Genomic DNA, 23499 nt, shown 5'->3' on the forward strand with positions numbered 1-23499 from the left:
CCTTGCATCTTCCATCAGCCCCAGTGAGATGGCAATTGGCTGTCAATGTGAAAGAAATGCTCTTTGAGTGACCTCAGGCTAAGGCTGAGCCTCATGGGTCCCTGGTTATACATATGCAGTACAAACTTCTTCCTAAATGCATGCTTTAGTTTGTACCGTTGATTTGTTTGTATTATTTGAGATTCGGTTTTATCTATTTTTTATTGGATTCTAAAATCTGGTTGTCAGCATATAATCTCCCACTGGGAGTTTTGTAGCTTTAATAAGCAGATTTCCTTGTAAGCCAGGGAGAAAAGGCATATGTGAAATGAATAAATCCTGCAATGATCAGAAAAAAAGTGCTCTCTGTGGATTAAATTGGTGTTTAAAGTTTAGCCCTGATGAAGCAGGGAACATGAGTTCAAGACCCATAGTAGGAAAACTGGATTTTATTCAGTTACATTTGGAAAGAAAAGACCACAATTGGAGACACTGTCATGGAATACCCAAGAATATCAAGACACAGCTTCATGACAAATACACTCTGATTCTGAAAAGGGACAGCCCTAACCAAATTGTTCAACAAAGATGAAAATGTGCAAGATAGATATAGGAAATCAAACCCAGCTCATCAAACTCACTTGATCAGAATAAAACAACTGTAACTCTCTTTTTCTGAGAATGTCATCAACTATAATATTTCAAAGAAAAGCAGGTCCAAGTCGTTTTTGGCATATGTGGTTAACTTTCTTCTAATGCAACTTTTTCTGTCTCCTTTTTTTTTTTTCTAATGCTTAATTTAGACCCTCACTGGACGAGGCCCTGCAGTGGCGTGATTCCCTGGACAAGCTCCTGCAGAACAACTGTAAGTTTGGGGAAAAAAGAACAACCATAAATTTGAATTATTTTTTTAAAGGTCAGGGGAAAGAGCCCAAAAATAGGGCAGCTTTAGGTTGCCAGTGCTGCCTTCTCAAATTTTGATATTTCTTCAACTTTGGAAGGATGTCAAGGGAGTATGATTATCTAGCTCACTTTGGGACAATGTGAAAATGAGTTGTCTGGAGGGCTCCTGAGTACAAGTTGTATTCCCATCTGTCCTGCTTACTTGAATGAGCAGAGCTAGTAGTTTGACCTCTGTTTGTCTTAAAATTTTCATTAGTAAAATAGAGACACTGCATCTTCCAGCTTGGCCTCATAATGGCTTGATATGGATTGGGTGTATCAGTGTACATATCACTAAACTCTGAGGCATGGGTTGGGTGGTATTTCAAATTGCTATTAATTGCTTTTGTAACCAGCCACAGGTTGTTAACCTCTCGAACCTTATTTTCCTCTTCTGGCAGCATGCCTTTTATATCTTCATTCAAGACATGACAAAAGTGAAAGCAAGAACTCCTCTCCAAGCTAATACCAATACAACTGAGCACTATTTGCCTTTTCCCAATCCAAAATCCCTACTGACTCCAAAGGTCTGAAGTATCAAGCTTAAATTTCTAGTTCTTAAAATTCTCCATAGTAACTTATTGCTGGTCTGCAGGCAAACTGAACTGTTCTCCCCTCCATTTCTATGTGTCATCCCTTTGACTAGAATATTTTGTATTCATATCTCTATCGGTTGAAATTCTCCTCTCCCACTAGAGTGAATCTAAATACTAAATGCCTAGTTTTCCTTGACCATCCAGAATGATTGATGCTCCCTCTGAGTTTCCAGAGCAGTTTGTTTGCACATTTTTCAGCCACTTGTTATTCGCTGCGTCGTGCTCTGATCACAGCATCTTCCTCCTATAACAGATTATAAACTCATTGACAGCCAGGAGTTAGTCTTTTTCATCTGGATAATTTCACAACAGGAAGTGCACGGTAATGCAAAAATGTTGAATCGTTCTCCCTAAAAATAGTATTTATGTAAATTATCTAACTCACATTTTTCCATTTTCACTATAAAAATTGAATATGAAACTTTGTTCCATGCTTTGCGAAAATAAGGATTTAAAAAATATTTCCCACAGATGATCAAGATTCATAGACATAGAATAGGTGGCAAAGAATGTATGATGAAATGTATACAAACAACATTTTTTGTCTTGTTTTTGGTGAGGTCATCTTCTGTTTACCTGTGATACAATCAATATCTAATATCTGGAGGCAGAACACCAAAGTCATTAATTTGAAACTTTCTCAATATTATCAACTTTTGATTTTCTTTTAAAAAAAGTTTACTTTATTGAAGTATAGTTGATTTATAATGTTGTGTTACTGCTGTACTACAAAGTGATTCAGTAACTTGATTTTCTTTTTATTTCTTATGCTAAACAGAATACTCAGCCCTGATGCATATAGTGTTCAACAAATACTTTTTGAATAACTGGGTTAATGAATCACTTCATTATCCTTCTTGGACACAGAAATTTCATGAAGTCAACTCGGAGAAAAATATATATGTTTATCAGTTGACTTATTAATTGTGTTACCTGCGGTTTTAGGGCCAATACCTGACAAATGAATTAGGCGTACCCTGGGTACAGGTATTTATTGCTACTATCAATAAACAAAATTAGAACTGGTGTCATGTTTTTAAAGCTATTAAGGAGAAAGATATAAATTTATATGCCCATTCACAATCCTTTTCAATCACACTAATCCTTAGGGCTACATGTTTTTATGTTTCAGGCTTTTAGGAGATAGAGAACTATTAGAATGAATTAAGCCAGAGGCACTTAGTGTTAACACCTAGCATTTTGGGACTGAAGTTTTTCAGCTTGCAAATAGTTGATTTCCATGGTGTGAGCTTGAGATCCAATATTCTTGCAGTAATATTTTCTGCTTCTTAAAGGAGAAATATGTATATGCATACATATGTGTGTGCAAATAATATGTAATATTCACATTTTATTTGATTAGATATAATATTTTAAAATTATATGTACTATATATGTGTGTTGAGTATATATGTGTGTGTATAATCTTAAGTTCCACATCATTATCTTCTTAAGTAATTAATACTTTTAAGATTTGGACAATTTCCCCAAGTAATAATTAGGAAAACATTTGATAACTGTTCCAGTCAAAAGTCTTTCCTTGAAAGGGTATTTATCCATTCAAACCAGCACAAATAATAAAAAGCGTTTCTGGTATGGATACAGAGATCTCACAGAAATGGAAAAGAGCCTGAGCCTACAGGAGCTGGTGCCCCAGGCACGCAGGACAGCCTCCCCCTCCCTGCCTCCATTTCTCTCTCCCTCCCCGCCTCCATTTCTCTCTCCCATGTTTCTGTCTCCCTCTGCCTTTCTATCTTTCCATTTTCCCGTCAATCTCTGCTTCTATGACACTATCTCTCTTGCCCCTTTGTCTCTGCTTCTCTCTGTTTCTAAAGAAGGACCAGTGGAATGATAGCCATGCCCAAGTAATTCTACCCCAACACCATCAACCTAAAGGAAACAGTTTTTGACATATTTCCCCACACACTTTCATGCATTGTGAATAACTAAGCCAAATTTTGGCAACTCAGTTCTTATGAGATATTCTTTGAATCTGCAAATCTAATGGTCTATAACCAGAACTATTATGGTTCTGACGTTAGCTATGATTGGTTCAGAACAGGTAATAAAGAAAGATACACTTGAAAACCATGCACTAGAAACATCATGATTCCTTCTTGCATGTTTGTTTGATAAATTAAATCATTTAACCTCAGAGAGTGTCACGTTTGTTGACTTATGAGGAACATTTGACATTCTCTTGTGCTAATATAGATAGGATATTGATTCTCATCATTGATACAGTCCCTCAAGCCTTCCTTAAATCCACGTTTTACTAAAATTTTTTTGAGTGAAAATGAAATCAGTTGGTACCAAACCTTTAAAAAAATAAGACCATTAAGCTGCTACTCAATCTTTTCCACAAGATTATTTCTTTTTTCTTTAAGAAAATATTCTTTATTGATATATAATTGATTTACAATACTGTGTTGTATACAGAATAATTATTTATTTTTTACTGATTATATTAAGCCTATTAAAACCTAATAGGTCGGACCTAATAACCTATTCAAAATCTTTTTTAATTGCCCGGTATATTTGACACTGTTCTGAAAAAACACCAATTTCTTATGTTTTCGTCTTCAGTTTTATATACAGAACCATCTGTTTTCTTTTTGAAGGTCCATGGGGCACTAACTGATGCACTGCTTTTTAAATACAAAAACAGATTGCGTGTGGGAGTTTAAATGAGACTGACATTAAACTCTTCCCTGTGACTATTTTTAAGAGCAGAGGAAGAATGAAACACAACCCAGTAGCCACACAATTTTTTGTTTGTTTTTTTATTACTGAGCATTTTCATTTTTTTTAATTTATTTTAGTTGGAGGTTAATTACTTTACAATATTGTATTGGTTTTGCCATACATCATCATGAATCCGCCACAGGTATACACGTGTTCCCCATGCTGAACCCACCTCCCCCTCCCTCCCTGTACTATCCCTCTGGGTTGTCCCAGTGCACCAGTTTTTATGTGAATTTCTTTGCCCCAGGAATTCCAAAAGGTCAGAACATTTTCCTGAAACATCTTTGAGATTTGGACTCTTGCATGGGGAATGGAATAGCCTGGATCTGGGCTCCTCTTTTTGTTTCTGTCTTTGCATTCTCCTCTACTTCTTTTCTTTGATTTCCAATTTTCTCCCTTCTTTTGTCTGGCTGTTCTTTATCATCATCTTACTCACTGGTAGTCACAACTTTCTTTAAAGCAATAGTTATAAAAAAGCAATAGCTTACATTTATTATTCATCATGTGCCAGTCACTGTTCTATACATTTTGCATATACTAGGTTATCTAATGATTTCAATAATTTTAGCACTTAGATATGCAACAATTTAGATTTTTCAGAAAAAGCAACTGAGACAGAGAGAGTTTAGATAACTTGCCCATGAAATAAAATACTGCAGTAATAGCAAAATCAGCAAATTGATTTTTCCTTAATGTTTGTGCTCTTCAGTTTTGAGACATAGGAGATTTTTATCTCAGTGAGTCTTACTTTATTCAATTTGAACCTTTATTAAATATTAGATCCACAGATTTACACTAAGAGGTGGGATGCTTTTGAAAGAGGGGCAAAGATAAATGAAACTCGAACATTGAACTCAGATAATCAACAGCATCCTGGGAGAAAGAGTTATAGTAGCAAATAATCCCATCGGGGGTGGGGAGGAAGTGATCACTTCTCTTATGTGAATCCAGGAAATGGATTCAATACACTGGAAAGTTATTTTCTGAGCTCATTCCTTGTCTAGGATGTTTTGGTAATGTGGTAAATGTTATTGCTGTAGCATCCTGGAATGTATCCTCAGGTCATAAATAACAATGTTTTGGAGGACTAGAGTTTTAGCTCTACCTTTTTCAATGTGGAAAGGTTGATTCAGAATGCTTGAATCACTATATTATGGGGACATGAGGCTAATGAGAGCTAATTTGCCCTACACTTATTCTGTGAAGTTATTGCTTCCTCTGCAGTCTTAGACCTGACAGTATGGGAGCTCATAAGACTTCATTCCTATCATTATTTCCCAGCAGCTAGAAAGTGCCTGGGAATTTTTTCATTTCAGCAGAGACTAACTTGCTGCTGCTGCTGCTGCTGCTAAGTCGCTTCAGTCATGTCCAATTCTGTGCGACCCCATAGATGGCAGCCCACCAGGCTCTGCCATCCCTGGGATTCTCCAGGCAAGAACAATGGAGTGCGTTGCCATTTCCTTCTCCAATGCATGAAAGTGAAAAGTGAAAGTGAAGTCACTGAGTCATGTCCAACTCAGTGACCGCATGGACTGCAGCCCACCAGGCTCCTCCATCCATGGGATTTTCCAGGCAAGAATACTGGAGTGGGGTGCCATTGCCTTCTCTGAGAGACTAACTGACACCTCTTGTTTAAGAAACAATAAAAACATGAAGGATGACAGAGAGAGAACTCAGTCTTTATTTCTTCTTTCAGCATGTACTATTGATTCCTGTGTCGCTAAATGATAACACATCAGTTCAGTTCATTCAGTTCAGTCGCTCAGTTGTGTGCGACTCTTTGCCACCCCATAGACTGCAGCACAATAGGCTTCCCTGTTCATCACCAACTCCTGGAGCTTACTCAAACTCATGTCCATTGAGTTGGTGATGCCATCCAACCATCTCCTCCTCTGTTGTCCCCTCCTCGTCCTGCCTTCAATCTTTCCCAGCATCAGGGTCTTTTCCAATGAGTCAGTTCTTTGCATCAGGTGGGCAAAGTATTGGAGTTTCAGCTTCAACATCAGTTCTTCCAGTGAATATTCAGGACTGATTTCCTTTAGGATGGACTGGCTGGATATCCTTGCAGTCCAAGGGACTTTCAAGAGTCTTCTCCAACACCACAGTTCAAAACCATCAATTCTTCGGCACTCAGCTTTCTTTATAGTCCAACTCTCACATCCATACACAACTACTGGAAAAACCATAGCTTTGACTAGACGGACCTTTGCTGGCAAAGTAATGTCGCTGCTTTTTAACATGGTGTCTAGGTTGGTCATAACTTTTCTTCCAAGGAGCAAGTGTCTTTTAATTTCATGGCTGCAGTCACCATCTGCAGTGATTTTGGAGCCCCCAAAATAAAGTCTGTTACTATTTCCATTGTTTCTCCATCTATTTCCCATGAAGTGATGTGACCGGATGCCATGATCTAGTTTTCTGAATGTTGAGGGTTTTTTTTCTTTTCTTTTCCTTTTTATTTTAATTGGAGGTTAATTACTTTACGATATTGTATTGGTTTTGCCATACATCAACATGAATCTGCCACAGGCATGCAAGTGTTCCCCATCCTGAACCCCGAAAGAAAAACACCAATACAGTATACTAACGCATATATATGGAATTTAGAAAGATGGTAATGATAGCGAGACAGCAAAAGAGACACAGATATATAGAACAGGCTTTTGAATGTTGAGTTTTAAGCCCACTTTTTCACTCTCCTCTTTCACTTTCATCAAGAGGCTCTTTAGTTCTTCTTCATTTTCTGCCATAATGTTGGTGTCATCTGCATGTCTGAGGTTATTGATATTTCTCCTGGCAGTCTTGATTCCAGCTTGTGCTTCATCCAGCCCAACGTTTCTCATGATATGTTCTGCACATAATTTAAATAAGCAGGGTGACAATATACAGCCTTGACATACTCCTTTCCTGATTTGGAACCAGTCTGTTGTTCCATGTCCAGTTCTAACTGTTGCTTCTTGACCTGCATACAGATTTCTCAGGAGGCAGGTCAGGTGGTCTGATATTCCCATCGCTTTCAGAATTTTCCACAGTTTGTTGTGATCCATGCAGTGAAAGGCTTTAGTGTAGTCAATGAAGCAGAAGTAGATATATTTCTGAAACTCTTGCATTTTTGATGATCCAATGGATGTTGGCAATTGGATCACTGGTTCCTCTGCCTTTTCTAAATCTGAACATTTGGAAGTTCATGGTTCATGAACTGTTGAAGCCTGGCTTGGAGAATTTTGAGCATTACTTTGCTAGGGTGTGAGATGAGTGCAATTGTGTGGTAGTTTGAACATTCTTTGGCACTCCCTTTCTTTGGGATTGGAATGAAAACTGACTTTTTCCAGTCCTGTGGCCACTTTTGAGTTTTTCCAAATTTGCTAGCATATTGAGTGCAGCACTTTCACAGCATCATCTTTTAGGGTTTGAAATGGCTCAACTGGAATCCAGCACCTCCACTAGCTTTGTTCATAGTGATGTTTCCTAAGGCCCACTTGACTTTGCATTCCAGGATGTCTGTCTCTAGGTGAGTTATCACACCATCATGGTTATTTGGGTCATGAAGATCTTTTTTGTAGAGGTTTTCTGTATATTCTTGCCACCTTTTCTCAATATCTTCTGATTCTGTTAGGTCCATACCATTTCTGTCCTTTATTTTCCCATCTTTGCATGAAATGTTCCCTTGGTATCTCTAAGTTTCTTGAGAATATCTCTCGTCTTTCCCATTCTATTGTTTTCCTCTTTTCTTTGCATTGATCACTGAGAAAGGCTTTCTTATCTCTCCTTGCTATTCTTTGGAACTCTGCATTCAAATGGGTATATCTTTCCTTTTCTCCATTGCCTTTCCCATCTTGTCTTTTCTCAGCTATTTGTAAGGCCTCCTTGGACAACCATTTTGCCTTTTTGCATTTCTTTTTCTTAGAGATGGTCTTGATCACTGCCTTCTGTACAATGTTATGAACCTCCGTCCATAGTTTTTCAGGCACTCTGTGTATCAGATCTGGTCTCTTAAATCTATTTGTCACTTCCACTGTATAATTATAAGGGATTTGATTTAGGTCATACCTGAAAGTCTTATAAAATCACATAGTGCTGGAAATATGGGCAGGAGTGAGGGAAAATACATCTGATCTTATTCTGGTCAACATTATCAAGTGGTTTTAAAGCAATTCTTCTAGATCGGTTATTAGACAAAATTGTTCATGATACCTACCATCACTCCCCAATGTATTTTTAGGTATTGCTCCATTTAAAAAAAAATGTTTTTATATTAAGTACAGGGAGAAGGGATTAAAATGCAAAGTTTCTTGTTTGGATCCAGAATTGTCAGTGACCCTAATCCAAGTTAATTATAATTTAGCAATTCTATTTCTTTAAAATTGAGTTCAATTGCTGGGAACTGTGAGGGATATAAAGACAAAATGTATAGAAGGAAAATTGAAAAATGACAATGCTATATTTCTGACTGAATCATGATATTTTGTACATATTGTTTGAAATCGATGTATTGGGCAATGACTAATGAATGAAAATTAGAATCTATAAAAAGAAGTAGGGAGAAATATTCAAGAAGAATAGAAATAGAAATTAGGTCAAAGGAAATGAATTCAGTACATGACTATGTTCTCCAAGTAAAATTAATGAATTGTAGACGTGCCTTCTGATGAGGAACAAGTTAGAGGAAATGGAGACCTTGAGGTTCCAGTCAGTCCAGCCTTCAGCCTGGGAGGCAAACGCCAGGTCAGGCATGCCTGTAACTCTGATATAGTCTGCGGGGAACTAAAATTTTCTCTCCTTCCTTTAGAAGTCCACTTACCTTACATAATAAATGTGCATGGATTCTCTCAGTACATACAGATTTGTTAGAATTGGGGTTAAAAAAGTGTCTATCTATCTATCAATTATCTATCTATATCTCTCTATTTAGCTAGATATATATCTAACTATCTATCTATATGTCAGCTTTAAAAGGAGGAAAACATTGAAGATATAAAATGATTTTTCCTTTGTTCCTCTTCATTGCTTTCCTAATTCCTGACCTTGCCTTCAACTTATCTGCCACTTTGGAGCTTAGAGCTGCAGAACAAGGTTAGAAGAAAGAAAAAGAAAACAAAAGGATCAGACCCAAGAATCTCTAATATACATATTTGCATTATGTATGGTGGCTCAGACAGTAAAGAATCTGCCCTCAATGCAGGAGACCTGGATTTACAAACTGAAATATATTCCACATGAGCAACGGTACTCTGAAAACAGAACCACAACAGTCATACTTACACTTAATTTAATATGTGTTAAAGACTGATGTTTCACTGATGGGTGTAGTAACTGCTCTACACGTGGGCCCCCTCCATCAGGCCCCTATCACTCCTCCTTCAGATCTCCTGTCTCACTTTCTCATATAGGCCTACTTTAAATGTAACATCAGGTTAGAACCCTTTTGTTACTCTTGCTGTCTTTCATATTGCTTTCTTTTGTTGTGTATACATTTTTTGTGTATGTTTCATCATTTTCTTTTCTACCTCCCCAGAATCTCCACTGGGGCAGGTAGCATGTCTATTTTACTTACCATAATTCCTAGAACATAATATTTGCTCCAAAAATCAACTTTAGAAAGAAAAAAACTAAGTAGTTGATACATGAGAATAAACATTAATATTAGTTACACTACCAAATCAAGTTTTAAGTGTATTTTTTTCTTTTTGGTAACTGATAAGTATCCAGAATAGCATTAGTGCTCATAATGTTCCTCAATGCTGTGTACGGTTAAACCTTTATCACCCAAATGTAGACTGTCTGTATTTGAATCCCAGCTCTGCCACTTTCCAGCTGGTTAACTAATAGAAAGTTACTTGATCTCTCTGACCTCATTTGTAAAATAGGATATAGCAGCCTCTGCCTCTTAGGTTTGTAATGATTAACAAATGAGTTAACTTTAGTCAGGTTATCACACAAATAACAAATATGTGTTATAAATAAACCTAGGCTACAACATGGGATATAGTGATAGACAGATGATAGACAGATAGAATATATTCCTCAAATAAACTTTTTCCTTGCCAGATGGACTTGCCAGCTTCAAAAGTTTCCTGAAGTCTGAATTCAGTGAGGAGAATCTTGAGTTCTGGATGGCCTGTGAAGATTACAAGAAGATCAAGTCTCCTGTCAAGATGGCTGAGACGGCCAAGAAAATTTATGAGGAATTCATCCAAGCGGAGGCTCCTAAAGAGGTTGGTCCTGATTGGAAGATGGGTGAGAGTGGTCAATGGGGGTCAGCTCAACCACTTCCCAGGAAGGATTTCCATCTGCAATACAGTTTGCAGCTAAAGGTTATTCCTATTTGAAAGTGGGCCACCTTTCTTAAACACTTACTGAATGCAAAGGGAGAGCAATACAGTCAAGCGGATGTGAACTTGAACTCTGTTTAAACCACTTTCTAAGCACTATGGGTCTCTCTTCAGGAGCATGTAATCACAAATGAGGATAATACAGGTTGTATGATCTTGGGTGAAGTACTCAGTCTCTCTGAACTTAGTTTCTTTCTTTGGGAAAATGAGGATAATGAAGACTTTTTTTGCAGGATTGTTGTGAGGATGAAATTAAACAGTGGATGTGAAAAAACATATCTCAGCATTTGAACAAATTAATGTCTGATGAATGTTTCTATCACTTCACCTTTTCCTCTTCCCCCTTTCCTCCTTCCTTTTCTTTTTTGGTGAAAATTCTCTCTTTTCCATCCCACACTCCACCACCCCCTAGTCTCCCCTAGGGCTTTTTCATTTACTCTCTGATCTGGACAAGGTTTCTACTCATGAAAACCAAACGATCACATGGTAACCATGCTACAGATGTCGGAGGACAATATAATATTAATTAACTGTTAAAGATGTGTGTTGATTTCAAAGAGGCTTTAGGGCAGTTTATCTGCCCTTTCCTTTGTGAAACTGAATTGAAAAGATTTTTTGTAGAATTCAGGATGGCCTCAGCAAGACCCATTCATCATGTTTTGGTCAGGTCACTGATTTCACATTGCATACTGAAATCCAATCTGGACATCAAACATTTCATCAAAATTTGGGGTCAGGTACAGAGGTGATCTGAGCAAACCCTCTAGGCAGGCAGTAATTAACTTAAGATGACTTGAGAGAGGGAAAGCCTAATATCTTTTTTCTCTCAAAGTGTACTAGACTCTTGAGGTTCTATCATTTGATATTTATTCTTTTGGTAATGCATTACTCATCACTGATCCTTTTTAAAGGGCAAGTTTATCGGAATGGATTATTATAATCTAATAATCAAATTAGATTATATACCTAATGCCAACAGATGAGCCGCCTCCATGACATAGGAGGTGGAGGTGAGGAGCAAAGAGTACAGAGTACTACAGGTCAAGGTGGAAAAGTGAGAATCCTAGCATGCACCTGGGTTTAGTCCTACTGTGGGAATTATTTTGGAATCCTCCCTAGATCCCCTCTTCTACTCCTCAACCTCCCACCCCATGCATATGTATTGGCTTTCCCCTACTTCTGATGCCATTTGAGCTGGCCTGTTCTGTCAGCATGGAATCTCTATTTGTGATGTTACCAAGGACATTAATGTACTGTTAGTATTAAATTTGACACAATTTCCTGACTGACTGATTTCCCATTTCCAACCTATCTTCTTACCACCTTCACACCTCTTCACAGAAGTCTAGGATTTGAATATATGCAAATAATGGAGACCCATCCAGGCTATTGCTAGCTGCGCTGAGCTCTAGGGAAACATTGTTCTCAAAGTTCCTTACTAGAACACTCATGAGTATCATGAAAATATGAGAAATTAAGAATGGAGTTTCAAAATAAATAAAACCCTTGCTGAGTTACTAGAACACACAAATGATGACCTTCATTATAAGGACCTTTGGGCTCTAATTAAAATAGTTTTGGCCTCCAGTCTCTGACTTGAGCATCAGAGGGATGTAAACCCCACTCCTGTTACATAATAAACACTCTGTGAATGTTTGTGAGATGAATGGATGCAGGTACCAACTCCAGACCTTTCTTGATGTATGACTTTGGGCAAGTTTCTAACTAAAGCTTTCTAATTCTCAATTCTTTTTAATTGTAATAATTTCATGTATGTGTGTGGTGTGTGTGTATATACCTAGAGGATGTTTAATAAATTGTAGCTATTGTTTTAAAAGTTAACTTGCATTTTGACAAAAATTTATGATTTCACTTTTAAAAACATGTTTTTATTTATTTACTTATTTGTCACCATTTATTTTTGGTTGCACTGGGTCTTCGTTGCTGTGGGGGGGCTTTCCCTAGTTGTGACAAGCAGGGGCTTCTCTTCCTTGCTTTGCATTGTGAGAGCTTCTCTTGTTGCAGAACACTGGCTCTTGGCACAGACTCCAGTAGTTGAAGAGCACAGGCTCAGTAGTTGTGCCTTGCAGGCTCTAGAGTACAGGCTCCATTGTTGTGGTGCATGGTCTTAGCTGCTCTGCTGCATATAGAATCTTCCCATACCGGGGACTGAACCTGTGTCTCCTGCATTAGCAGGCGGATTCTTATCCACTGTACCACCAGAGAAGGCCTACTGTTTCATTTTGATGAATACCAGAATGACCTGTATAACAAGTTTACCCAGGCAAATAGTAATCTAAATTTTCTTTATCTGAATATTCACTTCAGTTCTTTAATATCAGGAACTGAAGGAGAGATACAGTGATAAAAAATTGGAAGTAAGATTTAAAAATGAGAAATTACCCTGTGTAGTTTGATAAACAGATAATTTATATACTAAAAATTGTCATGTCCATATCTTAATAAAAATTTTTTTCTTTGTTCAGTATTGTACAGATGAGTATATATCAAAATGATTCATTAGAGGAGCCTATGCATATAAAAATAGTAAGATGTAAATTGACCTCTTTGGATCTTGGAGTCTTCACCTGTAAAGACAGACATCTGACTACCTCACCTTTGAGGCCGTTTCCAGCGCAGTCTGTGAAGTCTTCCACCATTCCTGCACAAACCACACAGGTTGCTCTCACCTGTGGAAAGCACATCATAGCCTCAACTCACTTCATCCTGGACCTTCAATCACAGTCACTCCTGTCTGTTCTGGCCTGGCTGTCCCCAGTCACGCCTTTGTCCCTGACTCTGACCTAAAGCCACTCCATAATTATTTGAGCACAAATAGCTTTTCTCAGTATCAAGAAACTTTAGCAGCCCAGGAGAGACCCAAACACTTCCTAATGTTTCAGTTCAGAACCATTGGTTGATTTGGGGTTTGTTTCTTTCTTCTTTACACTCAGGTACAAGAGTCATTGGAATAACAACGTGATAAACAATGATTTCTCTCAAATCATACTCAGGCAAGCCCAGGCAGACTGTACATTGCACAAGCCCAGGGGACCATTCACATGGACCCTAACGTGAATGACGTCCCTGAGAGTGACACAGTGTAGAATGGCCCTGCGTTCAGGCCAAATAAGCCATGATGCCTTCCAACACTCCAGTCTCCTGGGTAAAAGCAACATTGCTGGGCTTTTGAATGTTCTATCTACCTCTTATGATCTTGGGCAAATCACTTTAACTCTTCTGCTCCTCAGTTGTAAAAGGTGGATGTCATTATTGCCTCTCAGAGTTGTAAGATTCAAGGAGTTCACAGCACAGTGCTGGTGAAAGTAAAGTTCTCAGCACTCAATAAATGTCAGTTGCTATTGTTATGAATGTTGTGCTAAAACCACTGTGTCTTTGTTTGTTTCAGGAAAAAACCAAGTTTCCTTATTCTTCTAGAGACACACATAAAGTCTTGGATCCCTGATCAGAATTTCTCTCTCTAATTCTCCCCATTAGGGGTGAAACCAAATACTGTGGTAGGAAGACTATGGGATTAGGCATCAGGATACCTAGATTCAAATTCCGAGTCTCTGCCTTCAAATACATTTATTAGCTCTGTGATCTTGAAGTCCCTATCTATCTGCCTTTTGCTTAGAAAAGGAAAGACTCATTTTTTAGGGTTATTGAGAAGCTTATATGAGGTCTGCCTGAATCAGTTGTTTATTTCTAACACTGGGTGCCTAATACTGGTTAGATTGTAATCTGAGTCATGCATTTGTTGAAGCACCAGTTGCCTTACCCTACTGTATATAAAATAGAAGTGATAAGCTATTCTAATTTCCTATGCCTCGCTTCCCCTCATGTGTTATGTGAGAAACACTTTTCTCCCTACCCCTCCTCAAATCCCACAACCTGGGCTGACTCAGTGACCCTGTTTTTTGGCTCACAGGTGAATATTGATCACTTCACGAAGGAAATCACAGTGAAGAATTTGGTGGAGCCTTCCCCAAGTAGCTTTGACGTGGCCCAGAAAAGAATCCATGCTCTGATGGAGAAGGATTCGCTGCCTCGCTTTGTGCGCTCTGAATTTTATCAGGAGTTCATCAAGTAGCAATGCAGTCAGGCCATGAGAATCATCCTGAGAGTTATTTCGTTCATAATCACCCTGCACTTTCCAGCAACCCACATATCTTCCTATAGCAGCTTGCTCAAAGATTCTGAGATGGAAAACCCCAGGGAGGGTTGCTTACTCTTTTGCCCACATTGTTTTGGACGATTATCTATTGTCCCAAAGTCTTCCTTTTCCAGTGTCCTCTTCCTGCCCCCATTCTCAGTTAAACTCTACTCTTGTAGGTTGTTGTGAAACTCAGTCAGAACAACAGAAAAACTCTACTTAGGGAAACATAAAGCAGAAATATGATATCATTGAATGTGACTCCACTTGGTAATGGATTGCCATCTAAATTGGGATGAAAAAATAATATGGATGTGGAAAAACCAATTTTAAGTGAGATTAATTGATCTCATTGGTTGCTTTAATTCTGATACAGGGAGGCCACTCATTATTTTCTGAATTTCGTTAGTAAAATGTGGTAGGCATTTTATGAGGCAACCACTATTTGACTTTTTAAACAAATACATTGTTCGAAACATTGGTCTTCCTCTGAGACCATCTTTGTGTTAACTAGAGATTATAAACAAGAGGTACAGCCAAGAATATATTGTGTTTATATAAAATCAATCTGAACACAATCCATGGGGCTTCTTATAATTCCCTCAGATCTTCCCACACATAAAGTTACCAAATTCTGTACTAAATCAGTAACCTGAGATTGACATGGACTATTTTATAAATGTATCTATGCCTCTAAAAGTAGGCCCAAGGTTTCCATTTTCAAATCAGTTAAAATTTGCATGAGTGCAAAATTCCAAAATTGCTAACTCCAGTCATGTAAAACAAAAACATGCTGCTGATTGCTATGGTCTTCCTTCTCAATATCAAGAGGGCTGTATACTACAACGGAGAAATCTTGTCAAACCTAAAAGGGGTAGTTGTCCTATGGTGCCATCAGTTTGTTAAGCACATGATGATTATCTTCAAAATAGCAAATTATCTTCAAAAAACTTAATTTGACTAAATGCAGAGACTTTCTGAGTGAGATAGAGTTTTACAGTACCCTGCATTTTGCAAAATGATCTGATCTTCTAGCAACTGCTCATTCCCCTCCTTATTTTGCTCACCATAGTAATGAATTCTATTATAGTCAAAACACACATTTATACCCCTAACATGCCTTACACAAAGCCAATTTTTAGTAGGTTTAAACTTTGCATGCTGTATTTGATTATGATAAGTCTTACTAGCATTTTTTATTATCTTTAGTAGATTTGATTAAGCAATACATAATCTAGTAATAAAGACACCAACTGCATGTGAGGGTAACCTAGTGAGGATACTGAGTTAATTAAAAAAAGTGATTTTTAAGGGATTAATAAACATCTTAAATGTTTTAAGTAGGAGATTACATTGTTTAGTCTTCTATTTCCTCCTTTTGTTTCTTTCTTTCATTTACAAACTCCTAGTTTCACATGTCTGTAACCTATTATTAATTCAGTTATTCCCTAAGAATACTGAAAGTGAACTAACTATATGACTGTATTCTTTGAGTAAACACTGACTACATTTGTTGGGTTTTTCTTATTTTTGTTATGTCAAAGACTAATGTGCCCTTTCTGAATACTTGCCATTTCAAACTCTGAAAATGGGTTGGAGTGACTGGGTCTAGTGCCAACAATTGCTAGTCTGGTATGAGTTCATTCATGTTTGTCAATATTGCTCACTTCAAAGAAACTCCATTGTCAAGAGGTTGGCAGGCCAGGTCAACATTGTGAGCATGAAAGATAAGTTCTCACCATGTCTATTTGTGTAGGAGTGACAAGTAACTCATGACAAGAATTCCCAGCACAACCTTTCTCAGCATCTGTCTATGCTGCCCCAAATGGGTATAAAATCACCAATCTTATATTTGCTCAAGCAGCTAGAAAATGTAAGAACCAAAGAATCTAGGTGAGTTGGTTTTTTCTGAAATGCTAAAACATTTTTAAGAAAAATTTTGATGTCATTAAAATTTCAAATATTTTATTCATATTATTTGAAATAACCAAATGTTTACAAATACCCAGAGAATTGACTAGAGACTAGCAAGTTCACCAAGATGGTTGATGTTACAAAGACTCAAGCTTACCGTATTCACAAATTGACATCCTATGTAAGTGGGTAGACTTGTCAGTGGAGGATAAAAGGGGCCTTCGCCTTTTCATAAGCTGAAAACACAGGAGGCAGAAAAAGCAGGAAAAGCACCAGGAGGGCAGAGCTGTGAAGGCTACAAGAAGCACAAATGCCTTGCAGTCAACTGGTGACATGGAATATATATGTAAACAAGATTTTAAACTTAAAGCAGTATGAACACACACATTAGACACTCTTCTAAGTAAAAAATTAAAAGGAATATAAATATCACAGCCTCAAATGAAAAAGCAAACATATAAACATTGCCCTAGAAAGTTCTTTGACATATTTTGAGTGTTTTTAAACTCAGAAGAGAAAAACCTGAGCTACCAAAAATTTCCATGGAAAAACAAACAAAATAGTGTTCTTTTAAATTTGGGGAAGTTGGGAATACTAGGGTGATCTTTTCAGGAAAAGAATGTGTCATGTCTAGTTAGCACTCCCTTCCCCTCCTCCCCTTCCTCCACAATCTCCCTTGAGTAAATTGCCCGGTAAAGTATGAAGCTCAGTGGAGGAGCCCTTGGCACTGATGTGTTCCTCCTTGAGAAAATGTAACACAGTCTTGTGTAGATCTGGGATGTAGCGAGGTGGTCAATGGGAACAGGAGTACATGTTTCTCATCCTTGAGAGAAACCCAAGATTAGGGAGGCCAGGAAACCTCCATGCCCTGTCTCTCTGCTTGTGTTTGATATAGTTTAAGCTTGGCATCAGATTAGTACCCAAATTTGACCAGAACAAAGAGGAAGACTATTCTAGAGTAAGTTAGGAGGCTGTGTTCCCTGTTTAGCTGCTAAAGCAGTGCTTGTTCATATGAGTAACCACCACCACCACCACACACACACACACACACACACACACAGAGACACCTTCTGAAATGTAGAATTGATGTGTTTCAGTAATTTTGCTTTCAAATCAGTAGAAGCAAATTTATAAACACATTTTGTGCCCCACTCCCAAAACCACTCATGTACTCATTCTCTACTGTACAAATTATGCTTTAAGCAGATTTCAGTTTTTAGTGCATAAAGAGAAGAATTTGTTAAAGAAATTGTTTTTATTTTTGCCTTCTACAGAGCCATCGATTTTGCTTGGTTGTTGTTCTCTGTATACACCCACTTTCAATAGGGTGGAGTTATTATTATTTCACAAAGTATAATAAATCAATTGGTAAACTAATAAACATTCTTGGTCAGGGATTTTTCCAGCTATCTGTCCCATCACAAATTTGATAATTGGAGAATCATTTCAAAGGCTATTTATATTTCAGGGAAATGACTTTTATCCTTGAAATCATTCCTTCTAGTAGCCATTTTCTTTGTTTCCTGGTAATTTAGCAAGTTTGGTACAAATAGGATCATGAGAAAAGAAAGGGGGGAAAGGAGGAGTGAGAAGTGATGAAGAAGTAAGTGCCCAGACTTACCTACAAAGTGAGTCCATTCACTCACTTTTAGGAAACATTTGAAAGTAACTCCACTTGATTGAAAATCAAATAACTTTTTGGTGTCACCACCAAGATTTACAGGAAGACATTTCTTGACTAACAATGAAGCTAGATGTGAAAATCCATTTTAAAATCCTAGGGAGTCTTGATTAGATAAAAGAAGAAACATGGAGGCCATCCTTTCCCCAGTGGGTTTGCATGTGCAAGAGAGCAGAGCATGGAGAACTGTTTCTAATATCTGAATGTCCAAACCCAAGGGTCAGACAACTCTCTATAGGTTCTGGACATGAGGTCTTATTATATCTCGGTTTATGGGTTTTTCAGTCTCTCCATTCTATTAGATAAGTGTGTGTTTAATAGTTGCTTTGGACAAAACTCCTTAACAATTTAGTAACTACTCCTTGTGTTAAACATATTTTCACCCAAACAGGTCATGTGGCAGATCAGAGCAATAGATATTAAAACAAAGGTTTCCCCCAACATCCTATAACTGAAAAGATCAAGTCTGCCAACTAAGACATTAATAGCTTTGAATAGAAACTCACAGCAGAGAGTAAAGGGGAAAAGACAGATAACCAAACTTTGGAATATTATCCTCACCTCACAGTTTAACAATAATCTTATCTTCTAGTAGAGAAGCTACAAATTCAACTCAACATTTATATCTAGTTTGATAAGTCTCTTGTTTTCTCACCTGAGAAAATTTTCCTTTCTCTTTCACACCTATGTCTCCATTTCTCTTCTCCTCCAGCATGAGGATACATTTAAAATAGTTGAGTGTAACCACATTTATCTAGTAATGAATACAATTAAAGCATTTAACTCCCTATCTAGAAACATATAAACTAAGACATAAACAAAACAATGGGAAATGTTGAAAATTTTTCCATGGAGAGAAGTAATCTGGAGTTTTTGCCAAAATTTCTTTTCATATTATATGTTGTTAGAATTTGGGGGACTGAGGTTTTTTTTAAGACTGTTACAACTTGCAACTCATCTTCAGGAGACCAGCCTGGAGAAAAGAGCGGAAATGAAAGTTTGGAAATCCATTCATCAGCACGTATCCCATGATTTTCATTTAGGAACAACTGTTTTTATCTTCAAATTTTGTATCCAATGTATTGTGTACTCTGTAACTCATACTACTTGATAAAGCACCAAATATGTATCTGTAATCACAATCACAGTTATTATATTAAATATGTATCTGTATAACAATCTCTGATTCCTTCTTGACTCCCGAACATTCATGATGTGAAACTCTCCCTTAAGATAGGCTTGTTTATTCACTATGCTCCTTACAACAACAGGTGGGAAGATCCCTCTCCTAATAAACATCAACTGTAATACAGCTTGACGTGTAAAACTCAGAAAGGGAGATAACAAAATGTCTGATAGTCATACACTGTTCATTACATTCCCCTGGATTCAGATGGCAACAACTTATTGATGTAGGTATTCTCTGTTAGCATTGACTCAGCTCATTATATCATTTGGATCCTGAAATAGTAAGTATATTTATTCTTTTCTCTTCCTGAACTTGTGAAAGATCTGAAATCCATGAGCCACTGCAAACAGCTCAGTTCTATGACCTTAGATTTGGCGCTCAGATAGTTTAGGTAATGGGCTCAGATTATACATCTAGTGGGACTGGAACTGGGTGAAAGGGGAAATTTGTATGCAGAAAGAGGACATAAATAAAATTAGTTTACAGAGAGAAACTGATGAGAATTCATGTGAAGGGAGAGTGGGAGAGAGGAGATGAGAGGTTAGAGAATGCCTGCTTGGTAAGTTCTCATTAACAATCCCAATAAAGCCTAGGTATATTTAATATAGATGCTTCAATGTAAATGTTACCATTCTGAATCATTTCAGTACCATCTATTCTCTTTTTTTTTATTGTCATTATCTTGGGTGATTTTCTGAGTGTTTCCACCAAGAAGCATTATTAGAGCAAAGATCACTAATACTTTAATCTCCCCCATAGAGAATAATTGATGTCTCAGGTCAGTATGTGAATCAGTGGCAGAATAAAGTTTAGAGGTCAGATTGCCTCTCAGATACCTGTCATTTCACTAGACCAAAGGAACCACACATGACCCCTCAAAACATTAAGATTGCTGATTCTAATTTGAATAAAATTGGCTAAATTCACCCCTGCCCTAGTGGGAGTCCATTCTATCACCTATTAGTGATGTAAGCCATATTCTCCAAGCTATGTGAGCTCCAAAATCTTTTGCTAATTTTACATTTTCTGAATCAGTAGTATCTTGAAAATTATTTTGCTCACAAACCACTTTCCAAACACCTTTACCTCTTCAAATGGCTTCCCAATGCCTCAGTGCATCTACACTTAAATTAGTTCTTATTCAGCAAATTCCTGGTTCAAATTCCATGCTTTTCCACTTTTCAGTCAATTTATACTTTCTCAAGTGTTTAAATGTATCGAAACAATTAAAAACACAGATTGAAATTGTATTAGAACATCAAGCTTATGAGGAGGCAGTCTTTGCTCAATCCTTGGCAGCCAGCCCCTCATGGCCAGGCTGCCAGGTCTCTTATTTAATGAGGTCACATTTTCAAAGTACTCTTACCTTGAGAGAATCCTAGGTGTGAGACAGACAGGAAGGATGAGACAGGCAGTCACCTTCTGCAGGTGATTTTGGAAGACTTCAGTATATTTTGAAGAAGTGGTGCCTTGTCTGCCACAGGAAGGACCTGTCTGTGACATTTGAGAAATAGATGCCTACCTCAGATTGTACCATTGAAAACGTCATGGACACTAAAAGAGGAATTAGAGCCTAGGGGCTTCAATGAATAAAGATGAACAGAGGTTGATATTCAGTTATTTCTTTTAACTGAATATATTTTTGTTACTTTTTAATTTAGCACTGAAAGCCATAATATCTACTTGAGCTTCATTCACAGTTCTACTGACCACAAGAACAGGGATTGTTACAGAAGCAGTTCTCTTTATCCAACACTCTGCAAGCCAAACAGTGGATTTCAAAGTTTGTGGCCAAGGAGTTTATTCTCAAGGCAACTAAGTGATGAAGTGAGAAAAGAAGTTGCAGCTCTATCTCCTTGAAAGGCAGGGAGTTGGGATATTTATGGGATAAGCAGGGTGATCTTAGGCATGGGGAAAGGTGGCTGGACCTAGGGAAAAGATGAGGTAATCAGTGTTCTGCACAGCATATCTTATTTATGTACTTCTGCATATTCAAGATGGAGGCACTTCTCATGATCTGAGGCTGGAGTTTTCCAGCCCTCTGATGTCAAAATGACATTCATCAGACAACTGTGCAGGCCGTTTTAGGGTCAGTGGTCCCAACCAGCCTTAACTGAATTGCACTGGACAAGAGCTGACTCCAAATTCCCAAGGCTATATGAAGCTGTGAAGGCATACAATTTAAAGGCTGTGGTGATTGGGGTGGGATGGTGGGACTTCCGCTCCCTGGTAGTCCAATGGTTAAGACTTGGCCCTTCCACTTGGGCATGGGTTCCATCCCTGGTTGCAGAACTAAGTTCCCACATACTTCTTGGTGGGGCTAAAAATAAACTTAAAAAAAAAAAGACATGGTGCATGGGAAGCAAAAGAAGGAAAAATAACCTAAGGTGAGCTTAAAGGCAGTTTACAAGCTGAAGGGTTTTTAAAATTTATTTTTTAATTGAAGGAAAATTGGTTTACAATATTGTGTTGGTTTCTGCAATACAACAGTGTGAATCAGTCATCATTATACATGCATCCCCTCCCTCCTGGGTCTCCCTCCCCTCTCCCAATCCCATCCCTCTAGGTCATCACAGAGCACTAGGCTGGGCTCCCTGTGTTATAAAGCAACTTCCCACCAGTTACCTGTTTCACACTGGATAGTGTATATACGTCAGTGCTGCTTTCTCCATTTATCACACCCTCTCCTTACCCCACTGGGTCCACAAGTTCGTCCTGCATTTTCATTCCTTCCCTGCAAGTTGATTCATCAGTACTATTTTTCTAGATTTCTATATATGAGTTTTGGACTCTTTTCGACCCCATGGACTATAGCCCGCCAGGCTCCTCTGTCCTTGGAATTTCCCAGGTAAGAAAACTGGAGTGGGTTGCCATTTCCTACTCTAGGGATCTTCCTGACCTAGGGAGCAAATCCTCCTCGTTTTTATCTCCTGCACTGTCAGGCAGATTCTTTACCTGCTGAGCCATTTGGGAAGCTGGTATATAAACATTAATATACAATATTTGTCTTTTTCTTTTTAATTTCACTCTGTATAATAGGCTCTAGATTCATCCACCTCACACAGAGGAATTTTAACAAGTATCTGTTGGTCTGCAAGACCAGCTCAAGAATGCCTGTTATCCATCAGCTTCTGTCATGTCTATGAGGCATGGTTTCAGGGTTACAAGAAAAATCCAGGTTCAGAAAATGTCAGAACTGGAACAGACATTACAAATCCTCTCTTATGCTCAGGATGAAAGTCCAGTCCCCATAAAAAGGAATACATTTGAGTTAGTTCTAATGAGGTGGACGAACCTAGAGCCTATTATACAGAGTGACGTAAGTCAGAAAGAAGAAGACAAATACCATATATTCATGTATAGATATGGAATCTAGAAAGATAGTGCCAACAGTCCTATGCGCAGGGCAGCAAAGGAGACACAGATGTAAAGAACAGATTTCAGACTCAGTGGGAGAAGGTGAGGGTGGAATGATTTGAGAGAGTAACATGGAAACATATACATTACCATATCTAAAGTAGATAGCCAGTGTGAGTTTGATGTATGATGCCGTGCACACACAGCTGGTGCTCTGTGACAACCTGGAGGAAGATGGGAGGGGCGATCAGGATGGAGGGGACACCTGTAGACCTATGGCCAACTCATGTTGATGTATGGCAAAAACCACCATAATATTGTAAGGCAATTATCCTCCAATTAAAATAAATTAATTTCAAAAGGTCCAGTCCTCCTCTCTCCACAAAGCTTCTCTTCAGCAGAGATACCAGTATCCAGGGCGCTGGGAACAGAAGCACTTGAAGCTCTGGGAGCAGAGGGGGCACCCACTTGCCTGGTCAGTCAGATTGATGAGCTGCCTGGGATAACCAGTCCAGTAACATATGTCATACACACTAAAAGCCACTCTGTTGTCCTCAGAAATTATTCTTCTCCATCTTTGTGTTAAAGATGAGAAAACTGAGGCCCACTAA

At 38.1% G+C, this 23499-nt stretch overlaps 1 protein-coding gene across 1 annotated transcript in view; it reads left to right on the forward strand.

Annotated features, from left to right (window-relative positions):
- Positions 1 to 19521, forward strand: part of RGS5 (regulator of G protein signaling 5) — a 55064-nt gene extending 35543 nt beyond the window's left edge. The window contains exons 3-5 of the mRNA XM_040229993.1: positions 783 to 844; positions 10308 to 10474; positions 14523 to 19521. Of these exons, the coding sequence (XP_040085927.1) occupies positions 783 to 844; positions 10308 to 10474; positions 14523 to 14684 (391 nt within the window). The 3' untranslated portion in view covers positions 14685 to 19521. The remainder of the gene's footprint in view (positions 1 to 782; positions 845 to 10307; positions 10475 to 14522) is intronic.
- The last annotated feature ends 3978 nt before the right edge of the window (positions 19522 to 23499 follow it).

The sequence above is a fragment of the Oryx dammah genome, unplaced genomic scaffold, assembly GCF_014754425.2.
Source record: "Oryx dammah isolate SB20612 unplaced genomic scaffold, SCBI_Odam_1.1 HiC_scaffold_28, whole genome shotgun sequence".
Classification (NCBI taxonomy): Eukaryota; Metazoa; Chordata; class Mammalia; order Artiodactyla; family Bovidae; genus Oryx; species Oryx dammah.